Genomic DNA, 26,025 nt, shown 5'->3' on the forward strand with positions numbered 1-26,025 from the left:
TGGAAGGAACAGAAAATTGCAGTGCCCTTTAAGCACAGAACTATGAAGTATTGCATAATAAGTGATAGAGTCCTATAACAAATGGATTTGTGTATGCAAGAGAACCCCTAATCTGCAGGGCAGGATTAGCTCCTTCCATTGGCTGTCACAGGTACCAGCCTAAGGGATTTTTCCAGCATCACATCATTGTCCATCACCAGCCAAAACAGCTCAGCTGAGTTTGGACCTTGCCACTAGGAATTATCTAAACATGCTCCAGACTGACCAAGTCCTTACAATTGCTTTGGAGAGGAGAAAACAGTTATAGGAAATTTCAGAATAGAAACCAAAACAAAAAAAAAAGCTTTTGAGTAATTTTAAGATGTGTTTTATTTCATTGTTGGCCTGCCAAATCCTGAGAGAACTGGGGTTTTACGTATAAAAAAAAAAATAAATCCTTTGCATTCCTAAGCCTACATGCACTAAGAAAAAGAAAAATTAATGTGTATCATTATATACAAACTAAATAAGCATCATTATTGAAGATGCAGATAATAAAAATCCAGCTTTGGCAATGCTTTTCATGAAATAATGTAGACATCTCTATTAAGTTACATAACTCATTGATATCAAAGTTTAAGTTGATGTAATTGTTCTAGAAGTGAAACCATGACATAAAATATGAGTCACTGTTACGTCACTTTCAGTCACAGAGTGAAAGAAAGGTTTTGTTGCCTACTTGAATTTCATGCAAGTTCTGAAAATAAAAATTTGCTGGGAATGGTGTTGGCTTGAATAATGGGATAGAAAAAAGTCTGACCTTAATAGGGAATGTGGCTTACTGTCTTGAAATGCTGACGAATTTCACATAAAATACTGATTAAATTTAATTTCTTCCAGTGGTACTTCACTGAGACAAGAGTGTTGAGGGAACTTCTAGATGAGTCTGCCTTTCAGAGGACATAAATATATTCTCTGTGCTTAAAATACATGTGTTAAAAGAACAAAAAGAGGACTTAAATTTCAGTACAGGATAGGGCAAAGTCTGAGGGTTTATCCCCGCAACATTTTCCCCCAAGTAAGAAAGATGTTTCTAAAGGCACACATCCTTAGTGGAAAAGCATAAATAAATGTGTGTTCTTACTCCAGATCAGGGGCATGACATTGATGGTAAGATGCAGAATTCTTTTGATGCCTCTGCCATCAGCTGCCCCCTGATCTCAGCCTGGCACAGCTGCTGCAGATCCCTGCTCTTTGGGGCTCATTCATTCAGCACAACTTTACCACCCCTAACAAAACCACAGTTTACAAATACTCCGAATATACCATCGAGCAGCTTGTGCACAAAATTCCTTTTGATTCCACCTTAAAACACTGCGCATGGTACACAAACTTCTGTTTACCCAAAATTCATGTTCAAATCGAGATGGCATCTTGCACTACACACGTTCCCAGTGGCTGAGTTTGTCCTAGGAATTTATTTAATGACCAAGCACGTGGTCCTGCTTCCATGCCCAAGCCCAGAGCTGCTCAGAGCTGCCTGTCACACTGCACATATGCATGAGGGAAAGCTCTGCAGTGCCTGAGACTGCTGGAAAGATGATCAGATGAGCTTCCTATCATTAACCCAGCTGAGTTTCCTTTCATTAACCTGCACTGATGAGGATAATACTGCCCATGTCATTTTTGTTATATGCTCTTAATGACACTGAAGCCTCTGAATATTTAGTGAATAATCAACTATAATAAAACTGAAGGCGAGGACGTGGTTTGAATTCCTCTGGTTGTTCCAGGTCTAAACAAGCTGTATCATTGCATGACCTAATGCACACACAGCTTGCCAGAATAACACCTTCTGCAGGTAAAGCAGAAACACAGTCTGCATTTCTGAACTGTGAACCAAACAACACACCAAGACTTCTCCTCCTGTCTAAAAAGTCAAGATATTTAGACTTTGAACCAAAGATACTGTTAGCATTAAGCATTTTAACATGCATTTTATTTTTGGGGACTGGTGACTTTCACTGGAAATCTATTTCGCTGGTTTTCCTCCTGTGCAGTTCGGATCTAGAGACCACATTCAGTATTCTCAGAAATCATTCTCAAATAAAGACCCCCAGATATGTTTAAAAATCCATACCACCTAATATATATACATATAAATCCACCTAGTGTATATATATGCATATATATATATATAGACACAAACACACACACACATATATATATATATATATACACATATACATATATATCTTTCAGTGTGCATGTTTTTCTTGTGAAACAAACTGCTTGCTGTTCAAATTATCTTCCCACAATAGTGGCTCTTTTATATATTTATTAGCACAGATAGAATAAACACTTACTGCATTTCAGAATCATGAAGCTGATCCTTGAATCTATTCCTATTTAATCACCAGTGGGTCAGACATTGTGGTGTGTGTTAAGATGACCTAGTGTGAGATGTAAAAGCTGGGTATATCAGCAATACAAGTCTAGATTCCTCTATTTTCTATTTTATCTCTCTTTTTTCTTCCTTTTTCTTAATGCTGTTCTCCATGGCCTCATTGGTGTTAGGGGAAATGACCACCAGAGACTGCCAGGACAGGATCTGTTAGATTAGAGGAGATGAAGCAGCATTGCTCACCTCAAGTTCAGTGACTCAGTGCTCAAGGTTAATGACTCCTGTTTTGGGATGAAATCAGGTTCTCTCCCTCTTTGCCCTGAAGTTTCTGCAAGTCAGATTGTTTCAAGCAGATTAAGGAGGGTGATGCAGCAGGATGTACAATTTGTGTTTGATGGTTTGTATTTTTAACATTAAACATAAAGTTGCACCTCTGCTTTGCATAAACCTCTCCAGACCAACATCAGAGCATCACCATGATGATCCTAAAAAATACCCCAGTGTTTCCCTTTTGGATGGATGGAAACTCTCCCTTTATAACAAAGTGTGCCAGAAATAGGCAGCACTTCCCTGAGCTCAAGTTTCTTCATCTGGTCTGTCTGCAAGTAAAATGTGACAAACACCCTTCAGTCATGCACTGCCACACACAGGGACATAACACATCAGCAGCTGTGCTGTGTTTATCAAATAAAAGTATCACAAATGTCTGTCTCCAGATTTGTCTAAGGCTTGGAAAGTTTGGAGAGTGAGAAATAAGGCAACAATATAATGGACTTCCCTGTGATGCTTTTTTTCCTGCACTGCTCTGTTTCAATCACTATTGCTTAAATAATGCATCAGAACTTGTTTTCCATGTTTATCAAGTGGATTTTGAACTATGCAAGCTTTTGACATCCACATTATTCTATGACAGTGAGTTCGACAGTTAAAAGTATGCAGTGTACCCTTTTTCAAATGATGTGAACTTATTTTAAGCTATAAACCTTGTCCCCTACCCCTCAAAAGAAAACCTGTGGGCTGCTCTGCACGATCTGCTAGAGAGGAGACAGCTCAAAACCACAGAGCCAGGCAGAAAGAGGAATCTCTGCATTACTGACTGGAACCCAGTGGCTGTACCTCGAAAAGAACAAGCACTGCTCTTACTTTTAAAAGGCTTCATAAAGCCTTCTATCTGAAATTCTTACTTCTGAATTTACCACAGAAATAAAATGTTCCTAATTCCTCTTTAAGCCATAGGGATAGGACTTGAGACAGTTTGATGTGTACTGATATTAAACACACCTGGCACTGTTTGTTACATCCATTTTTGTGTGTTCTGATTATGCATTGTTCAATGCATGCAGGTGCCTAACTCTGGATTTTGCAGATAAAGGCAAAAAATTTAAACACTCAATAAAAGCAGATGTAGACAAGTGAATAATTTTGCAGCTATTTTATCACTGCAGTGATGTGATCACTGAACAATGCAATGCTACAAGATACTCAATGCAAACAAAGCACAACACAAGCCAAAAGATTTAATTAAATTATATTGCTTCAGTTATACTGTACAGCTTTTATCCACATTGTGTGTGATGTAGCATCCTTGGACATATACCTATAAATTAGGTAACAGCAACAGTAAGGTGAGGTTCCCATAGCATTCCTATTTCAAATATCTTTTGCTATTTACAGTAACACACTAGGGAGGTATTTAATCTCTCTGGTGTGGATTTCATTTCCCCTCTTGTTAATTAACCTGGTGATACTGTAACATATTCATGCAGTGATACCTTTGTTTGATTACTCAATTACATGTGATAAAAAATTTACTGATTTTTCTCTGACATCATCATGATTTCATATTTTACAATGTTGGTTGCTTATTACAGTAAAAAAATCTAGAATCTGCCATCAGTAAAAAATTGATGTTTGATGACTTTGAAACTCTTATAAAAGTATAACAAGCCCTGGCAAAAAGTAAAAACAGAATTCTATACCTGAATTCGTGAAAAAAAAACAAACAAACACCAAAATCACAAAACCAACCAACAAACAAACAAAAACCACCTTATACACACTAGATTCAAAACCCAGAACTGCAGACCTCAATTTCTCTTCAAAATATCAGTTACCATGGTCAGAGGGAAAAGAGATAATTCTGCAAGGGAAGAATTGAATACTGTGCTGTATTTTCTCCTCATAGAAAGCTCTTTATTTTCATACTTTTTTTGCCATTCCCATTTTTATGTATTTATCTGCATTGCTGGTCAGCTGAAATAACTATCCACTGCTATGTTTTTGGACTATAGGCACTGCTGCTTTATGTAAGATATTAACTGCTCTAGAAATGCATATTAATTACTAGAGGGAAATTTAGTCATCTTTTATCTGATGTAATTAAATCTGGCTAGCAGTGTGCATTTAACACAGAAATTATCCTTACCTCAAAGCTCTCTTGCTCCACAGCCCAACCAACAACGAATCTGTGTTAATGTGAAAGACCTGGAGTGGCTCCCACAGTCTGCAAGGCTTTGTTAGATTTAACAGCACTCTTTACTGACACTTAAACTTCATATTTTTTTTTTTGCCAAAGTGGTTACTGAAGTGGGCTGGGGAAGAACTGACCTGGCCAGCCCTTGTTGTCCCTGGCATGTGAAATTCAGGAGCCAGCCTTGGTGTTCAAGCCAAGGGGATCTACTGGCACAGGTGCTGTGCTCATTTTAGGAGGTGCTGCTCATCAATGCTTCTAAAAGACGGGGTGAATGGGTGCTGAGCCCCAAAATATTTCAAAATAGTGAGCATTTGTTCAGCCTTTAAAAGATGAAAACGTTTTTAGATAATGAGGGAAAGCCTGAGACCTTCCCTGGTCCCCTTCAGTGTGACCCCCCCTTGCCTTGGGAACACAGGCAGCGCCACAAATCCCCTCTTTGGCCCAGCTTCCTGTACAGCCAAACACCCTGCACACATCATCCCGTGTGATAAAAACCTGAGTTTCACCTCTCTGTCCTTTTGTCAGTGCAATTCCTCAATTTCTGAACGATTTCAAAGGAAAAATATCAACAGCAGCTCAACTGAGTACAGTCACACTTAATGCAGACACATTTGTCATCTGCCAACCAGCATTTCCCACAAATTAATGAAAACACAGTTTTCCACTGGCTAATTAAATTTCATTAATCTGCATATATTCAGTAAATTGTTTGAGACCAAACCAGAGGTTACAGACACTTACTCTGTTATTGCTAAATTAAAAATGGTGAATAATGCTTCAAAATTAAATGCAATATATTCAATACATGGCCATACCTTTGAAACTGAGTATCCTAGAGCTGCAAGGCTCATGCTACCAGAAACAACCATTTGGAAATATTGACCCTGCTTTTTCCTGGAAATTTGCAGTGAGAAAAATACTAATGGATAAATTACTCAAGGATAATTAAGAAATTAAGAACAAACCTTTATAATTCAGACTTTTCAAAGACACCTGCATCTTAATTATTATACTCACATTGGGTTATTTTTTAATTCAAATAAAATTTGACTTGTTATTTTAATAAAAAAAAAATTTCCTGTTTGTTTGTTTATTTTCCTCTAAGTTGCATATGAAACCATACTTAGAGAGAGATGCTAGAGAAGAAATGTCATATTTCCCAGTCTGATTACCACATGCTTCTGACAGACCACAGTGTATAAGTGAGTTTTTACCGCTTCACCTGTGGAATCAGTCAGTTTTTGTAGATATATTCAGTTGGTTTTTTGTTTGATATGAAGTTGTAAACTTCCACCAGCAGCAAGGTACATGCTTAGCATGTATTGCCAGTGACAAAAGAAATGAAGAAACATGTATAATAATAATTTATCACTGAATCAATACCAAACCCTTGAAATTTAGGAGCACATGGATGGGTCACAGCTCACAGGCATCAAAAAAGGAAGTAAACCTGGGATTTACTTAAATTCTGTATGTCAGAATCTTAACATTGCATTTACCTTACTTTGAATTATGCTGCCCTTGCAGCCCTACTGCAGAAAGTATTTCAGGTCTGTAGGGGTCTGTCTGCACAGAGGAAATCAGATCACTGCACACCTGAAAATTTAAGTGCATCCTTAATAGTAGTCAAGTGTATCAAATATGGGCTTCAGGACTTACCTGGAGAACACTGATGTTCCTAAACAAGAGATAAATAACTAAATGAGGAAATAAAGGTACTGATAAATAACTAAATAAGGAAATAAAGGTAAACCCAGAGAAATGGAAACAGTTGAAGACAGATAAATTCTCTGCATTCACCTGGATTAGTTATTCAGGTGATTCCTGTCCCTTGAGTAAATGCCAACACGAGTTCTACAAAAAGACTTCCCCATCCAGATCACAAATGAATTTGAGCCAAACACAGCTCCTTTTTTCAGTACATTCTAAACTTGAGCAATAAATTGTCCTAGCACTAAAACTTATCCTGAAAGCCCATTGCACTGACCCTGGGATCCCATCCCAAGCAGCTCTGCAGGTGATGAATTGGGCAGGATTTCCATCTGGTCCTTCCCTCCCCAGGGCAGATGGAGAGGGCAGTGGCTGAGCAAACCCTGAATTGTTGAAGGTTTGACAACCTATCATTCAGCTGAATATTCCAGTCCTGTGCTTATTTTTACTCCACAAATAAGTTTACCAATGTGCAGGAGCCTAATACAACTTTCTGGTGCTGCAGAAATTGTTTCAGCAGAAATAAAGTGCCTAAATCTGAGGATGTTTGCTGACAAAAGTACAGAACAATACAGAAATCTTTTATTTCAAGGAACTACAGATTCAGCTGTCTATCTTATTTTCTCTTCCTTCATATTTTTTCAAGTAGCCAAACAGTTGAACAGTGCAGGATTTTTCACTCTTTTCCCCCAGCACACAGTACATTACACAGCATACAATAACTGCGTTTATTTTTTTCACTAACTAGTAGATTTCTCTGCAGAGTTTCTCAGAATAAATTAAACCAGACCTCAGAGGCTGCTTCTATGATGAAAATTTTCAGCAGTCCTCCCAGAGCAAAGCAGTTGCCTTCATGCATTAGAGTAACACAGCACAGCAGTAACCAGAAGAGGCTGGGGCCTGTTGTGAGAGGTAAAATAAAGTCTAAAATAGCTAAGGATGCCATAGATCTTGGGCTGTTGGTCCTGGTGGGGGCTGCAGGCCAGGAGCAACCCCCTGGGATGTTCCCCTTGCTAATGAGTACACTCAGCATTGCTCACACCACAGAGCACCTGGCTCCCCAAAAGCTGACAGAGGGAGAAACTGCAATTAAGTCTGTGATTTAGTGGTCTTCCTATGGCTTTTCTCTGATAAATCTGAAACTATACCCAACTATGGAACAAATAAACAAAATATATCAAAAAAAAAAATCAGGAGTTATTCTCCTCTGAAGTTATTTCTCCCTGTGCACATCTGCAGTGCTCACATGTCTTCTGTTGCAGAAAAGTGATGGAAGTTCCTAATTCATGTTTCATTTTTCATATTAATTTATTTTAAATAAGGATCTCTCTTTTATCATAGTTACTTCTGTAATATTGGCTGATTTTTAAATACTTCTTATCACTGCCTTGGCTAGGGTCACATCCTGCATATCACAGCTGTCAAAATGAGTGAAGCATCTCTGTTTGTTTTGATTAAACAAAAGAATTGTTTTCACTTTCATTGAGAAAAGAGATTCCTTCGCTAATTCAAAGAAAGCAGATTTGGTTAAATTGAAGGGAAGATTCTGAAAAAGGTTTTGAATCATCCAGAGGGGATTTACTGGCACAGGTCCTGCGCTCATTTTAGGAAGTGGTGCTCATCCATGTTCTAAAAAAAGGGTGAACAGGTGCTGAGCCCCAAAATAGTGACCAATGTGGAAGGTAGGTGAAAAAAAAAAAAGGAAAAAAAGTTTTCTTCTTGTTTTGCTGGATGCATTGCAGAGGGAGCGGGGAAGGGAGGAGGTGCTGGCTGAGCAGGGCAAGTGCCGTCCTGGTTGGAGGCATTCCCTGGGATGCTGCTGGCAGAGCTGAGGCTGTGCTGCCCAGCCCAGCTCCCTGGGCACACCCTGACCTCAGAAAGCACAACTGCACACACAGGTGCACCAACAGCAGCGTCCAAGGCATCCCTCACCTTTAACATTCACATTCTGAGACTCCTGCCTGCCTGCCTGCTGCAAGCAGGGACCCAGGGCAGGAATTTGCAGAGACAGGTAGTGCCTGGGGTCCAAGTCATTTCACTTGCTGATTATTCCACTGGTAGTATTTTTTCCTCTTGAGCAAAAATTCAAGAAATTCAGCCCTGACACATTTTTAAAAATGCAGCAGTGCAGAGAACCATTGCTGTCTGTGGGCATCCCTTCCCCACCTGTCAGGATCATTAAATGAGCATGAACTTCTAGAAACAACAAAATAACAACTATGTTTAATTGTTGGGAAACAATTTTCTGACCCATGAAAAGATAGCATGTTTCAGTTCTCTAAAGATATCAATCTCCTTTTTACAAAAGTACAGAAGCTGTACTTTTATTTTTGTTTGTTTCTGAAAGAGAAAAACCTGAATGTCTTTTAGGTTAGTACATAGAAATGTATTAATTTCCATTAGTATATATAAATGTATTAAGTTAGTACATATAAATATATTAATATTATATGTATTAAGTTAGTACACATAAATATATTAATATTATATGTATTAACTTAGTACATATAAATATATTTACATTATATGCATTAAGTTAGTACATATAAATGTATTAATATTATACGTATTGAGTTAGTACATAAAAATGCATTAATTTAAGTTACTACATATAAATGTATTAATATATAAACATATACATATGTGCACACACACACCACTGTCTCCCTGATAATATTTCTCTATCTCAATCATCCTTGACTGTATTTTCTAGACTTCTCCCCCTTCTGTAGCCCTGCATATCATAGATGATTTTAGTAGTTTTCAATGAAGTCCTGCAACTTTAATGCATGAAAGAACATAATTGTGATTAATTTCTCCCCCAGTGCAGTTTTGCTTGAGGTGTAGGAGAAAGCACTTCAGGCCGATAGCTGGAGATGGACTGACACCTGGAGAGGTCCAGTCTCACACTGGACTCATCATGTCCCTAACATGAAATACCCCAGATTTTCACAGCACAGAACCCTGAGAACTACAGCAGGAATATTCATGGTTATCAGGCATCTGCTGCATTAGAATTTAAATGGAAAATAATTGGTATTTAAAGGTTCACAAGGCTTAAAGAGGAAAAAAAGATGGATTTTTTTAAGCACTAGGTAGGGAAGAAACAACATTTTCCTTTTAAAAGTTTTAAAAGAAAAACAGTAATGTTTTCATGTAGTGCTATAAATCTACAATTCTAGAACTATAACTCTATAAATCAGTAAACTTCCCTTACTTCCATGCTTTCAGAAGGAAAACAGATGCATTTTCTTCCTATCTAGTTTTGTTTTGTCTTATTTTACCATAAATTAATGATTCCCCACTAACAGCTACTTGATTATCCACGAGACACAAGGCAGCTCTGTACTATTTACCCAGTGAAAGATGCTGGAAAGCACTTCAGTAAATATCAGGTTGCATAAAAGTGCTGCATTTTTACTGAGTGTTGCTCAAAACCAACCAATGCCTTGGAATGTAAATAATGTTGTTATCCTTTATTTTAAAAAATTAAACAATACAATATGTAGTAATATTTAAATGAAAAACTCTGAATTCTAGTGCTCAATGAAATTGCTAGTTCTGTAAATCAGTATTCTGCCACAAATAATTAAGGAAATTTTTTCAGATTAGCAAAGGCCGGAAAAGAAATACTTGACTATCCTTAAAGAGGGACCTTCAAGAAAATGTTCAGCTAATCAGAGCTGATTTTCAGGACGTGCTCATAGAGATCATTCAGGGGGAAAAAAGTAGCAAAAGAAGTTAAAAATCTCAATTCTTGTAATTTGGCTGGATTTAAGTGACCGATAATACAGAGCAAAAATATAGCCTGCCTTCTATTCAGTTTTGAAATACCTGCAAAGGGCAACCTGAAACTGAAAAATGGAGTAAGTGCAATGAGGCCTTTAGAATAATTATGTGTTGTTAATTGAAGAATGTTAATCATGTCATATTAGAAGGGAGAGAGGGTTAAATTGGTAAAATTTCAATTCACTTAGGCCTTATCTCTTGTTGGAATGAACCAGATGATTAATCCTTAATATTCTTCAGGGATACAGAGAACATCAGCAATTAAATTAACAACTACAAAGTTTATGCTCAGAGATTCAAAAATGAAAGACAGAAACACTTTAATTTTTCACAAGTTGTTACCTTAATTATCTTCTTATTGCTTCTGTCTCTTTTCCCTCATTACAAAAACACACCCCTCAGTATTCCTGGATCCTTTAATTTGCTGTAGCTCAGCAACTGTGTAAGGAACGTCATCAGAGCTGCAAAAGTCATAAATCTTACTTTGTGCATGCTCATTGGAAATAAATCCTTCTGCTCTACCCTGTCCCTGTGTTCCAGCTGCAAGTGATGACAAATTTTTGTTGCCTTACAAACAGCAGTGTCCATCAAAAGTTGCTGGCAGTAAAGGAAGGCTTGCTTAGCCCAGAAAGTGAAGTTTCTTTTAGGAAAATGTAAAAGAAGTACAGATATCTAAGCCAACCTAATAGTTATTATGCAGTCCTGCCAGCACTAGGAAAGTAAAGGGCTGAATTCTCATGAAATCTAATTCTACAGTCGTGAAAATAAGTGTGTAGTTCCAGATATTCATGAAGATTATGTACCACCAAGAGATCAGAGACTGATGTTTAAATGTTCTCTGCTTACAGGAGAAAACAACAGACAAAATGGAGAATGAGAACGAGTTTGGGATTCTTTCTTAAGAGCTGCATTAGAAAATGTGGAATCTTGTTATCAATACTGGCCTGCTTCATATATTGAATGATTTCAAATGTAATTGCTGGGCAAGTAAATGCTCCCACAAGCTGAATGCAAAAATCCATGCCCACGAAACACAGGGACTTGACATTGTTATCACCAGGCATGCTTACCAAATTATCCAAGTTTTAAAGTAAAATGTCATATCCCTGAAGGGTGCCCTTCGAACAAATTATTAACGAAGCTCTATTGATCCTCACCCAAACAGCAAAATCTCAATAAATCTCCTCTGGACCTTTGCTGAGGCTGGGAAATGCATTACACCCCCCTACTGACCACAATTTTTATTATCGCTATTGTGTTTGCAGGGCAGTCAATTTTATACAGCATTACAAACTGCCAAGTGCTAAAGTGATTTCCTCTATTACTGAGGTTCATGTATTAAATTTAGTGAGGCACAATATCAGGCTTCAAATATTGCAGGGTTTAGAATTGAATGCAGCTGAGCCTAATGTTATCAACCTGACAAAAAACACTGACATATTAAGTAGCAAATCATTTATTCATATTTGGGACTGGTTTTGGTTTTCTGTTCAGCTGTATAGTTTTAGATTAGCCACAGTATTTCAAAATGGGACTGTTCCTGTGAAGTCCAAAGAAGCTGTGGAATAGATATTTCATACACTTATTATGCACAGTAGATCAGAGAAATATGCCTCACTGACCTGCTATCACATGGAAATACATGTAAATTAATAAATTACTTTGCATAATGCAGGTTTAGGCTGCAAATTCTACAATCCTTTAGAACAACCAGTGATAAGCACTTCAGGTAATTTTTTTATAATCAAATACAAAGCCTTAATGCTCAGATAAAGTTGCATTTTGTGCTCCTTTTTTAGCCTGATCATTGTTTTCCCTGCAGTTTGAAATATTTCAAGCTAGCAGATTTCTGAGCTGGTAGGTACTATTTGAAACGTAGTTCTTTTTGAAATATGCCTGTTGTAAGGTACACCAGGAAGAACTGATGTATCCAGAATAATCCAATACTTGTCCCCATTATTAATGATTGCTTACATCAATGGAAATAAAGCTTTCTATATGTTTTTGTCAATGGAAAACAAAATATTCTGTAACAAACTGAGAAGAGCTATCCAATATTTTGCTTGCTTGAAATAATCCCAATGATACTCTGCGGTAAAAGCTGAAGCCACAACGCTCTGAGTAAAAAAAATATAAAAAAAAAAAATCTGCATTGATACCTGTTATTGTACCGAATGCCAGCTTCCTTCCTTTTGTAAATGACTTTACACACTGACAGGTCTGTGGTCTAATTGTGCAATTATTAAACTGCAAAAATTGCCATTAAAAATTACTCATAGTGGATCTCTGGACAGAACTATCCATCCTTATGCAAAACTCTACAGAAGATTACTTTAACTTTTTCTCTGAAAATCTCTGTCTTCAATGTGCAATATACCCAGCTGGGAAGACAGAAAGTAAATGCCATTGACAGATTTCTACAGCATTGTAATTGTGACAGAAATCTCCAAATGAAAGGATAGAATTCCCCTCCTTTTTAAACCTTTCCAGGCTTTATCACACACCTGGGTTCTGTGGGAAGAGCCCCACAGTCTGCAATCTTTTACTTTGGGTATTTCTCTGCTGTAGCTAATTTTGCCCTAACAACCATGTTGGATCCTGAACTGTCCAAATCAATCACTGAACAGTTTAGTATTGTGCTTTATATTGCCACAAGGCTTCTACACCTGTCTCAAAGGAGACAGCAGGACAAAAATATTGCTACCTTGAACTTTATTATGGAGTTGGAAAGCCAACTTGCTACGGAGAGCCTAATTCAAGCCCTGGATTTTGTGTCATTTTCCTCCCATTTATCTTCCCCTCAATCCTTCCTAGACAATTCCTGCAACACGAGTTGGCTGCAAGCAAACACATAAGCAAACAGATGAAAGCTGAAAAACAAGCATTAAATATTTAAACTTGGGAGTACTGCCCTTTTGGAGTCAGACCCCAGGTGCTTTAGCTGCAAGCCCTTTCCTTAAAGGATAAAGCTTTTAACATAAGCTGACACTCAGACATCTCAGTCTCATGCACTGCCAGGGTTCCTCCTCGTCACCAAAAGAGATCTGATATTATTTTGCTAATTGGACTGAAAAATGCTCTTGGCATTCAGAGATTTCCCACACACTCACCACTGACTCCTTGGACCCTGGACTGGCTTTATGGAAGTTTCTCTGTGTTCTGCAATCTCATCATAAACTGGACTCCTCTCATTCAACACCAACATGGAACTGTTAATAATTCTGTCTATTCCCTTCCTTTGCAGAAATTCCACAGAAGTAGAGAGGAACAACACCCTGCATAGTTCTATGAGCAGAGCTAATGACACTACCTCTATCATTCCTGAAATGTTAATTAGCCCATAAGTCTGACACCTGGTAATGAAATATTTATTTTCCTGGAGTACTACATGTAACTTAAGAATTACAAGTGGATCTAGATGTATTACTGCATATAAAAATCATTATTCTTAACCAGGTTGCAATCTACAAGGGAGAAACAATACATTATTACAAAGCACTTCCTAATTCCCATGGGTGAGCACCATCCATTTTTGGCACTTGGCATTTTGAATTTTGGATGAGCAGTCTCTGTTGCTTGCAAGAGTTCTTTAAAACATAAAAAAACCCCATTCCACAAAGTTTACACACTTTAATTCCTACCTTAAATTACATTACATTTCATTTAGAATCATCAAGGATATAACCAATTTGAAAATATTTTTCCACCTTTTGTGATCTGAGTATCTCAGAGAGTAGTTTAGCATCCTGACAAAAAACTGGATATGAATACCAAAATAATGGAACAATCACGTTGGCCTCAAAACTCTGGGGACAACTCTGAGAAACTGAATGTGAGTGATCATCCAGCAGAGTCTCAAAATATGAAGTGAAAATAACTAAAAGAGGAATTGATTTGCCGGCTAAGAAGGAGTGAAAGTGTGGAGCAAGGATCAGGATTTCCCTTGGTGGAAAAGGTATTCCTGCCTCACACCATAACCAGTACACAGATTTAAGGTTTTTATCTGAAATTCTTCCTAGATAGAGATGAGGGACATTTAAAGAAAACAGTGATAAACTTCTCCAGTGGGATTTCCAAGTGGGGTGTCCAGGAATCACCTCTCATGCCATGCAAGTATCTTTTGCTCAACACATTTGGGTTTTCTAGGGCCACACACATGATTCCAAAAATCAGCAATTCACAACAAATCATCCAGGATGAAAACAATTTGATAAGTGATACTTGTGCTGTGATCAGGTGACACTGACAAATCATTTTCAGGCCTATCCTGCAGCTCCTTAGCTGTTCTTGGCTATTCAGCCCAGCATTTTTTTTCCAATATTCAGTCATCATTCAGTCATACTCAAAACAGCTGTAATTTCTACAGCATCCCTAATGAAATCCCAATAATTTTTACTGTTTGGGACCATTCTGTTGAAGTGCAGCTCATCTGAAAAGTAACAGAATGGTGGCATTTACATGAAATAGTTCCAAATGAGCAGAACTATTAACATATATAAAATCTATATGCAAACAAGATTCCCATACAGCCAATCATATCCAGAACAACTCATCTCACAGACCTGTCTTGCTGTGGAAAATGTTGTGTTTGAATTGAACAAAGTCAGTATAACAAGACTGAAAGGACTGGTTAAAATAACACCAGCACATGTGAAGCTGTGTGTGCTGAGTTCTCCATAAGGGAAGCTGCACTAAAATACTTATCCAGTTAAATAATGTGCATTTAAAAAAAAATAGAAACAAGATTGCCTGGTCATGTTTTGCTTATTTGGCTGTGATAGCATTATTAAATTTGTTCCCTGATAAGACGTACCTCTAAAGTAAATGGGAGTCTCTTCATTTAAAAGATGACTGAACCATATTACTTCAGTAGTATCATAGGAAAAAACATAAAATCTTCAGTGTGTAATACACTGCTGCAAAACATGAGTAAATATTAATTTCTCCATGTCCAACAGAATAAGATATGAACAGGCTTGCTTTTCAGCAGGAAAAATTCCAATTGAACATGTGGCTCACTTGTGTGTGGTTTTTATAGCTAAGAGATAAATTTGACTTGTCTGTTTATAATTGCTTTTTATAAACCAATTTAAATTAAGAATTTGTTCACTGGCTGTGAACATCCATATATTAACTTAAAACAGGATTGTTATCTTCGCTTTCACTGTGCAGTTTTACATTAATAGCATATGATAACCTTCTGAAATAAGAGAGTAAATGTTTAACACGCACATAAATAATGAATAGTAAGAAACAGAAGTGCCTAAGGAACTTTTACAAGTGCCAGTAACACATTACTGCATCACACCACGGGATTCCTCACACGTGAGCTGTAGAATGAGATGTTTAATGCCACCTCAGCAAGGCCTGTATGTATTATTAAATTACCTTACTAGTCTTTACAAGACTTAATTCCACATTCCTCATTTGTCTCCAGCACCTTTTTCCTAAAGCATTTATAATTTTGTCTTTGTGTTAGATCATCTCTCTTCCCTTGCTTGAGAGTAACCTCTTCTACTTGTCCTACTTCTCATGAGGAATTATCCAATATACAAATCAAATTTTGCATCCTATTTTTATTATTATTATCCTGTTGCTGCCCATAGAGTCATCAAACATGTTGCCAGACACACAGGGAAATAAAAAACTAACCAAAACACTCTGACTCTTAACCATCCAATTCAACGAATTGATTGGAAACAAGTCCCACCAGGAGGGTAAGACAGACCCTCTTCCACAGCAAGTATTTAATTGCCTTTCACCAAAATGACCCTCGCCAAAAATAAAGATTTTTTTTAGAATGGTCTCTGTTGGAACTAATTTTCTTCATCTGAGAGGGTGGTGCCATCTGTATCTACAACCAAAGCATAGCAAACTAAAGACATTATTATTAAACATTGTTATTAAGAGCATTGCAGAGTTACTCCAGATTCTGTGACAGCAAATAGAGTTTGAAACACATGAAGACAAAAAAAAATTCACCCTGTGGGTTGCTTTGGAAGCTGAACCTTAGTGATGTCAAGAGGACACAATTCCTTCACATTTAACTGAAAAGGACAGTGACTGCTCTGATCTTAAATATTGTCCTTTCATTTCAGCCCCTCGACCCCTCTCCTTCATTTCCCTTCCCTTTCAGTGGCATTTATTGCTTTCTCCTTCCTCTGCTGTTCCTGTTGTAGCTGGGATGCTGCATTTCCAGACAAGACTGGAGTGTGAAGGCACAACTGGACAAACAGTCGTGGCCATTGTGAGTGTTCCTCACAAAAACAAAGTTCCCTCAGTTTTCTCTGGATAAGGAACATGGAAAATAAGTATAAAATTCCACTTGGGCTTTGCATTTACAATTAGGAGTTTCTCATTCAATTCTCATAGACTGAAAGAAAAAATTAATTGTAATTGTATATTCCAATTACAACTCAATGGGCAAGAATGGGATATATTGGGTGTGTTACCAAGTGGGGCAATTTATCTCAGATTCTTCTACAAATTCATACCGCTGATTTGGGATATTTTCAGCTGAAAACAGCACAGCTGAAACCTTTCTTCAGGTTAGGTGTTTCAGTTATCTTACACATGTGTTGAGGAAAATAAAAAGTGTTTTAAGAAAAAAAATTGAATTATTTTTCTTACATCACACTCTTAAAGCAGTATTGTAAGCTCTTTTCAGTATCCATAAAAATAAAACCTAGAGTTGCTAATTTTTAAATCAGCAGTACAACCAACATTGCCACCTTAGCATTAGCACTGCAGTTACTCTTCAAATTGGTTGTATGAGAATCAATATATTAAACATTTCCAAATTCCAATTTATATGCTTATCTGTGTTCACCCTTGGAGGGAATAAAATCATCTGCACAACATTTCACCCTAAAGAATGTTGACAATCTTATAATTGGAGGTTTTTCATTTAAAAAACCCATACATCTGTTTTAAAAATCCAGATTAAAACAAACCAAAGCTCAACAAATGAAATGCAGCATCTCAGCAAAGCTCAGGTAATCTAGGCCTCTGAATAAAAGTTGAAATCTCAAATTAAAGTAATAATAAATATTTGGTTAGATGCAATCTAAAGCCAGCTTTTGGTTTTGAAAAAGTCACTTTTTAATCAACTCTCATCTCACCAAACGTAGTTTTGGTCTTCACTTACTATTCCATAGAATGGATGCTCTGTAAAAGCTCCAAGTGGAATATGTAGAAACAACATTTCCCTTGGCTGTTGCTTTAATATTAGTTGAGAAAGCACAGATTAACTTCACTTTAACTGCAGCCACCAAGCAGCTGCTTCACTGCAACTTCAATAGAAACAAAATTCTGAAAGCCCAAAGGACAGAGTTTCATTCATTGCTACAAATATTCTTAATAAAAGGAAGATTACATTGTCATGATGATTACACCCCTCAAAACATGAAATGTACAGCATTTTACTCAGAGAATGACTACAGTGGAAGCATTTTTTTGCTGATTTTCCAGTTCATACTGCTGTGAATTAAGGTCTCAGTGAGGCAGACAGACACACACCAGTTCCCAAAGCAGAGACCTCAGTTTTATCTACATGTGCTCATTGCATCCCATCTCAGCACAGACTTATTGAAAACCCCATTTTTTAACACACAGGAACCAACTAAAATACAAACATTCCATTTTAACAATCCCTCTGAACTTAGACTGTGCTTCCTAATCTACAACCATTGCTGGTTGGGCAATTTCCATTTTTGTAAAATGACAAGTGGCACTTCATTTTAGGTAAAGGTGAAGATGAAGTTCCCAACTTTATCAAATGCATCCCTCCCTAACACCAAATGGTGCATGTTGGTGTCTGATGTTAGAGAGGAATGTTCACACCCTGGAAAATAAATGGTTTTTGCATTTCAAGGTGACAAGTACAATGTCAGACACAATCAATCGATCACTGCATAATTATTATTGCAAATGATCCATATCCATGCTGCAAACCTTAAGGGGAATTTAATGAAGCAGGAAGCACATCAATAATAAGATCTACTTGAGTCTCTGTTAAATCTCACAATTCACAAATATGTTGTCACATTTTATCCTTCCTCGAATTCCTGTAATTGTATTTGAGGAGAAGCTCACTGAAAAGTAAAATTCAAACATATATCAGCTTTTCTCCTATCAAAGGAGTCCCTGCATATTATATATATACATATCACACAAGATGAAATGCACGAAACTCTACAAACACAACAATCTGTGAAGAAAACTTGAAATGCCAATGATCAGACTTAGTCTGATGTATTTGGCTGACTTAAATCTGTGTTGTGCCCATGGAGGGAGGAACACCCAGGGAGCACAGCAAGAATGAGAAGGAGCTGAAGAGAGAATCTCCTGTGTCCTGACTGCAATCCCTCCATGCCACTCACTGCCTTGCTGAAGAGTGGGAGTTTAACTTGTGCTGATAACAAAAAGGGGTCTTGGTTTTGTTTTCCACTACCTGAACCAGAAATTAAATTGACAAACTGAATTGGCAGAAATGATAATTGGCAATAAATCATGTCATTTCTTCCAAGGCAAGTCTACTGTGTCTGTGACAGTGATCAAGAAGTGATCTCTATATTTTCCTGCTGTTTCATCAGCTTTCTCACTCCAGTTTTTCCCTGAGGTGCAGGGTGAGAGGGAATTTGGCTTCTAGCTGGGTCCAGCCCATGACACAGCTGCCATCCTGATGGGGAAAATATACCCAGTGTATTGGAAACCTTTGTAAAAGCAGTCATTTCTGCAGGAATGTTGGCCTTCAGCTTTCTGGCTGCAGTAAGAACAGGTGGATTCCCATCCTAGGCTATGACAGGAATCCAAACACAGATTGATCTCTTTGGCAAGGAAGGAATCTCAATCCAGGAGCAGAAGGGGAGAAGGAAGTCATATGGAAAGACATCAAAAGATGTGAACAGATACCCAGACTTTGATTAGTAAACATCCCCTCTGTTGATTAAACTGTGACACAGCCTGACTAGGTATAAAAGGTAAATCCAGCTTAGTGGCACTTACACATTACAGTGAAAAGATAAGGAAATTTTGACTTAGGGACTGTGACAGCTTCTCCAGCAGGCACACTTCACTGGAATAAACATCCAAAAGGAACACATCAAGATATTAATCTCAAGACACAAACAAGGTTCCTCAGCTGCCCAAAAAAATCTGCAGGACTTGTTCACTCCTCTGCCTCCACAGCAGCTGAGGTTCTGCATACCCACCAGTCCCACCAGAGGTGCTCAGGAAGGATTTCCACTAAGAGATAAGATAATAATCTTGGGACAACAGGAGGGCTCTAACCTGCTCTCCCAGCCCCATTCCATGCAGCCTTTGTTCAATTCTTTCCTCTCACACATCCCTGCACTGATAGAGACACCCACACAGCTCACTCAGAGCTCTGATGGAAAGCAGGGTTATTAAGGGGGACACGATGGAGATAAGGTTAATTGGACAAGTGTGACTCCCTGCTAAAGGAAGGGGGGAGAGCAGATTTGGCAATTAAACTATACAGAACATATAATGCAACTTCTAAAGAGAGCACAGCAAGTCAGTCATGCTGCCTTACACAAAATGCACTGATTCTGCTGCAAGAATTAGTAATGATAATAGATATATTCTTGATGCTTAAGCTCAGTTTGATCCTGTTTAAATTCAGTTTAATCAAACACTTATGTGTGTCGGTCTCTAAAGGAATGTACAGTGTTTTTACAAACCAAAACTGGCTTGCTTGCCTGTCTGCAGTGCTGGACATAACAGAGTATCATCCTGATTTGTTCTCTTGCCATTCTTACCCCACACAAATAACAGGATGGCATTCTACAAAATATCATAGCAGGGCAAGAAAATCCTTCAAGAATTGAACATGCCCAATGGACAAAAGTTACTGTCAAATATTCTGAACTGGCATTGCTTGTCTCTTCTGTTTCATTTCTCCCTTCATACTAAAAAAGGTAATTTTGCTGAATGTCTTCATGCTTTGCATGCTAGTGTGATTTTTAGCTTTGTCATCACAACATGAAGTATTATACATATGATTTTAATCCAAGTATGTGTGTGTTCCAATAGAGGCATAAAGACAGCCTACTGAGAATTGTCTTAGATTCCTCCATAACTAAGTGTAATCCTATTTTCATTCAACACCTCTGTCAGTCCTTTTACTTTAGCCATCAAGACTGTAGATTTATAAATTGCAATACTTCATTTTTCAGGTTTATTGAGCTAGGTACCCTTGAAGATCCTTACTATTCAGATCAGCATGCTCTATTATGAAATCATTTTGTATTTTTCTGTGTTAATAATAAAAGGTACACATTTATTCAACATCAGTGGTCAGGCAGTCAGATGCAGAGGATGAAGCTGCATGTTTTATTCAAGGTCTCAGTGGAAAGCAGAAAGAGGATCACTGACTCTGAAGTTATCTGCAGCTTTTCTGCTAATATGTTTGATTTTTCTTATCTAATAGGATCTAAATACTTTGATTACTCAATAATTCTATGCAATAAAATCTATACTGCTGAAGTGTTCCTCTGACTGTTTTCAGCAGAGTCATTTATTCTTTCAGCTTAGCTCATGCTGGCTCTCACTGTCTGTAGCTCTTTGGGCACACTCAGCAGTGCATTTTGTCTTAGTCCAGGGCATTTTTGGAAATCCTCATTGAAGAGAGCAATCGTCTGCTTAATGCCCACAATTTCAACGCTGCAAAATACACAGTTTGTCAAGTTACCCCTCAAAAAAAAATATGAGCATTGTACTTGTTTCTTACTGCAATTTAAAAAATTCTAAGGTTTTGTTCCTTTAGAATCGTAGGGATCTTCGTCTTCACATCTGCTTGGGGTTCTAATTTCCTTTAGAAAAAAAGCCTTTTCAAAGGTGTCCTGCAGCACTGAGCGCACAAGGAGCACAAGTTGGGCTGGAAATGACACCCTTCCCTGAGCCAGGAGCAAGGCACACTCTGTGCCTGCACACATTTGGTGCATAAAAACACGCAGACCTTGGTCAGCTGAATAAAATACCATCTGCTTTTGAATATGGGAGCTGACACAGACTCATATATGTGTATTATAATGCCTCTAAATAGGAGAGGCACCAGAAATGCAACAATAAAGGAGTTTAAATTCCTAAATATCCTAAGATTAAATTTCTGCTAGAGTCTGTTTCTTTTTTCTTCCAGACTTCTTCCCAGATGTTCCTTTAAGGAACCTTTTGCTAATTCAGACAAGTACAATTCTCTGTGTTGGACCCAGAAGCTTTATTCTACAGAGTTGTCAAAACAGTGTCCTATTGCCAGAAGAAATTATCTTGCTGCTATTGCATGCACAGTTTTTTTTCAATCTGTTTCTCTGTTTCTGCCTACTCTAGTTTTGGGAAAAATACCAAATTTCATTTGCTGACATGCTTTCTGCCTTGTTTGATCAAGTATCATTCTGAAGCTGCTACTGAAAAAGAATCTCTGCTAAATATACACAAAATTTCTGACAACTCATTCCCTATTATTAAAAAGAACAGCAGACTGACAGGAATGAAGCACTACTCTGACTAAGCAGACATTAATTAGATGTTTATAAAATTTATCAAACTCTATTATGGTACATTAAGGTAATTTTAGTCTGACATTGTAGCATACAAGAAAGTGTGGAAAGCTAACAAATTTTCTTTTAAAAGTATATTTACCAATGATTTTGTTCCAGTTTTTCCTATGACATGTAATAACTTTAAATGCTCGACTCCTGACTCAGAATATGGAAATTGAACATGAGGTCGGTGGGAACTGAACAACCAGATGGAAAACAGCCAACCATGGAACTGTTTGCTGGGGAATCAAGCAGCTGCCTGTGCTGCCATGTGGACAAACTGGGTTTATTTTTCAAAGTATGAAAAATAGGAGGAGAAACAATGTACAGAAAGAGGGGGCTCTGAAAGATTGGGAGCAGGCTCAGCTTTCAGCCACCAAAAGTTCCACACTAAGCACGAGTCAGCATCTTCAGAACCCTCTAACTGGAAAAACCCCAACGCCAATATTTGCTCCACTCTGAGCAAACCCCATCAGCTCTGGGGAGGTGAGTTACACAGGAAATGGGAATCATCACCTGCAGTGATCCAGGGCACCCTGAGTCACTGCAACCATCTCATTTTGGGGAGAAAGGGGTAACAAAGTGCAGCAGGAGCAGATGTAAAAGTGTCTGTACCCCTCTGAGGGAATATATTCCCTTTTGGTTTCACTAGTTCCTAAATCAGAAATGCCTGGAAGCCTTCAAAGTCTCTTGGTCAGGGTGAACTCTGACATTGCTGAACTCTGATTCCTGCAGAACACTCTGATTCCTGTGCATCAAGTGCCAGACCAAAAACAAGATCTCCTTTGTCCAGGGAAGAAAGAAAATATAAATACAAGCATCATTTAATTGCTTAGGATGACAACAAATACAGATTTCCTTTGACAGGGTTAACAATACTAAAATCTTTCTCTACTTTTTAAAATATTGAAAAAAGTATTTAAAAAAAAAGCACTTAATCAAGACTGTTGCATTCAACAGACTGAATTAGTGTCTGTGTTCTGTATTCCTGCACAATATTTTAAGTTAGCTAAACATGTCCAGCTTGCAATAAAAGGAACTTGATACCACTGTCATCAGTAGAATTAAAAAAAAAAAACCACATCAAACTGTTCCAGGATAATGTCTAAGTAAGACAGTAGAGAATGGGAAGAAATCAAAATTTTCTTTTACTTTGTAAATATCCAAAATGTTTCTGTGTTACACACGAAATGAAACAACAGGTAAGCACTGCCACATAAATGAGTGAATAGTCTGAAAAAAATCTCAGTCAAAGTAATAGGTTAATTTTAAGCCCTTTAAAAAGAAGATTACATTTTCACACAAGTTGGCTACTTTAAATTTTAATAATATTGCTGAGAAGCTTTTTATAATTACATAAAAAATTGATGTGATGTCAGGAGAAAGCATTTCAAGTGCTGCTGTGAGTGTATACCTTGCACCTACATCTACTGAAAGTCTCTTGTTTACCTACTGCATCTTTTACTGCATCTTTTCCATATGCTGCATCTTAGGTATCTAGACATGGCCACAATGTATAGAGTTTAAAAAAAAAAAAATCAACATTTCAGAAAAAAAAAATCTATGAATACAAACCCTTTATTTCCATAAAACCCCACAAAGTAATAATGTTCTGCTACAATTAAAAAAATGTTTATTCTCTGCTTATTCCTACTAATCTTGAGATTTTATACAAATAATTTACACTAGAAAAGTTCAGTTGCAAATGGGAAGAATACTCAATACCCAGGGGTAGGTAGCAGTGCCAAAAGAGAGAGTGACTGTTTAAAGAATTCTGCAAGTCAGAAAACCAGAACAAAACAGACATCATATAATGTAAGTAGAAAGAACTAAATAAAAATGGAATGAACACTTTTAAATGTGAAATATTAATTACTGAAACCTTTATATGAATTACTAGGAGCTTTGAAAACCAGGAATTGGTACCATCAGAAACTGCTTGTTACTATGGCTGTTCTGCTTAAAGTATTTATATACATCTCTAAAAAGAATAACTAGAAAAGTTCATCAAAAATAAAAAATACAGTGCACTAAAAGGGATAGAAATCTTCATGGCTACCTGTAAGAAAATGTATTACACTGAATTTTAAATTAACTATGATTACTAGGCTTGGGGAGGAGAAGATCCCTGGATTTCAAACCTTTTGAGCCTGTGCCACACAGAAACAGAATAATACACAATAATGCACATCCTTTCACCTCAGTGTGCATATTAGAAATAAGGGATTTTCCTCAAATATTTACTGTGCCTCTCCTTAGGATGATGGCAACTCTAACAGCACAGCACAAAGTGAATGAAAGACACACTGCTGCGACTGAGGGATCTGATTTATAGATCTAAAAGGAGAATGAAATTAATCCTTGCACCAGCAGGTTCAACACAGGATGGTGGTAAGGGTTAAAAACCAGCAGCAGTCAGGCACAGACACACTGGTGAAAATTCAAGGGACTTGTACTACAGAGCCCAGAAAAAAAGAAAAAGACAAAATCATAAGGCTCGGTGATTGGTGAGCTCCCGAAACGATAGCACAGGTCAAAGCACTGAAAAAACAAACTTTAAAGTCTGCATGCAGTGCCTTTTGCAAAAGTTACCAAGATACAGTGGAGGGTCAAGAGAAATGAGAAGAAAGCATAAAGGCAGATTTCCAGCATGAACCACAAGTGATTTATAAGGAGAAGAAGTGATTTCTGATAATATCTCTGAGAATTCAGTGCTGCTCCTCTGCAGCCTGTTTTGCAGAGGTGGCCCAGATTAGCTGCACACTTGTCTATTTTTACATACATTTAAATTAAATAAATAAATAGATTGTCAAATGAGATTAGTTTAAAATATTTTCCCAGAAGATGTACAGGCTTTGAAGGGGAACACAGAAAAGCTTTTAAGTATGCAGGTTTGTTCAGTGATTTCTTTGTGGGTTTGTTTTGCTAAGAAATAAAACATTCTGTATCAAAACCTGGATGGATACACAGGTTAATAGCTTTACTAACTCAATACATGTATGTCACAACACAACATTATTTTCAAGGTGAGCAGATTTTGCTGCAAAGAATCAGAACAATGCTGAATATAAAATCACAGAAATACAAACAAAATATCTATTTCTTTATCTGCAGTTGTCAATTGCCAGAAACTTGAAAAGCCAAGACAGACTGTGACAATTAGTATAAAAGCAACTGGGTTAAGTAACACACATTAGAAGTTTTAATCACATTAAGATTGTTTCATTTCTTACAAAGAAAGCAAATTCTGAGCAGCCACAAGTGATGCAGCATTCGCTTTGTAACTGAGCCCCACAGTGAATCTCACACGATTGCAGTACGTTCTAAGGCATTGAAAAGAAAAGCAGTGCACCCTGCCACATCCTGCAAACCATGAAAATAAATCCCAGCTTCAGTAAATGACCCGGTTTGTTTAAACTCTGCCTGGAAATGCAAGCACAGGTACTGCACCCCAGCCACGCTCCCCTGCAGCACACACACCTCCCGGAGCACACAACACGCTGCAACTACAGGCTAAAATCCACGCTCCCAAAGTCCATCTATTAACAAAAGATTGACACGGAGAGAGACACTACCTACCCACAAATACATCATCATCTTGAAAGAAATCAAGGGCTCTGTCAGCAAACAGAAGTCTCCTTACTTCACCAAGTATGTCTGGAAGGAAAACTGAAAACAGTGGGTAGAAAATCTTGCCTTTTTTCTGTCAAGTCCTCACAGTTCTCTTCTTATACAAGGTATTTTTTTTAGTTTGTTTATGAGAACAGCATTCGTTCAGTGGCTCTTTCTGCGTGTGAAGTGACTTGCTTCAGGCTGTCTTTTTTCTTCCCTTTTTCTCCCTAACTCAGTCTGTCCTTTCTTTACTGTCAAGCTTGCTTAGGTAACAGTTCTTGGTGTATCTATTTAATGAGCAGGTCCGTGCACTAAAGGCAGCCAACTACACTGGAGAGAAGGGGGGGGGGGGGGGGGAAGAGGGAAAGAAAAAAAAAAAAAGTAATAATAAATAAATAAATGGGAATCTACCACTTCCTGATTATTATTATGGGATCTACAGACGCCCCCTCTGTAGGAATTTTACAGGAGGATTTCTAAGACGCCTTGAGGGAGGG

At 37.6% G+C, this 26,025-nt stretch overlaps 1 protein-coding gene across 27 annotated transcripts in view; it reads right to left on the bottom strand.

Moving 5' to 3' along the window:
• Positions 1-26,025, bottom strand: part of RBFOX1 (RNA binding fox-1 homolog 1) — a 1,171,935-nt gene that overhangs the window by 323,265 nt on the left and 822,645 nt on the right. The window contains exon 1 of one of the 27 annotated variants that reach the window (XM_058035429.1): positions 25,496-25,788. The exons of the other annotated variants lie outside the window; for them this stretch is intronic. Coding sequence (XP_057891412.1) covers positions 25,496-25,513 — 18 coding nt within the window. The 5' untranslated portion in view covers positions 25,514-25,788. Of the gene's footprint in view, positions 1-25,495; positions 25,789-26,025 lie in introns of those variants that run through there. 27 annotated transcript variants of the gene reach the window in all.

This window comes from Melospiza georgiana, chromosome 16 (genome assembly GCF_028018845.1).
Source record: "Melospiza georgiana isolate bMelGeo1 chromosome 16, bMelGeo1.pri, whole genome shotgun sequence".
Classification (NCBI taxonomy): Eukaryota; Metazoa; Chordata; class Aves; order Passeriformes; family Passerellidae; genus Melospiza; species Melospiza georgiana.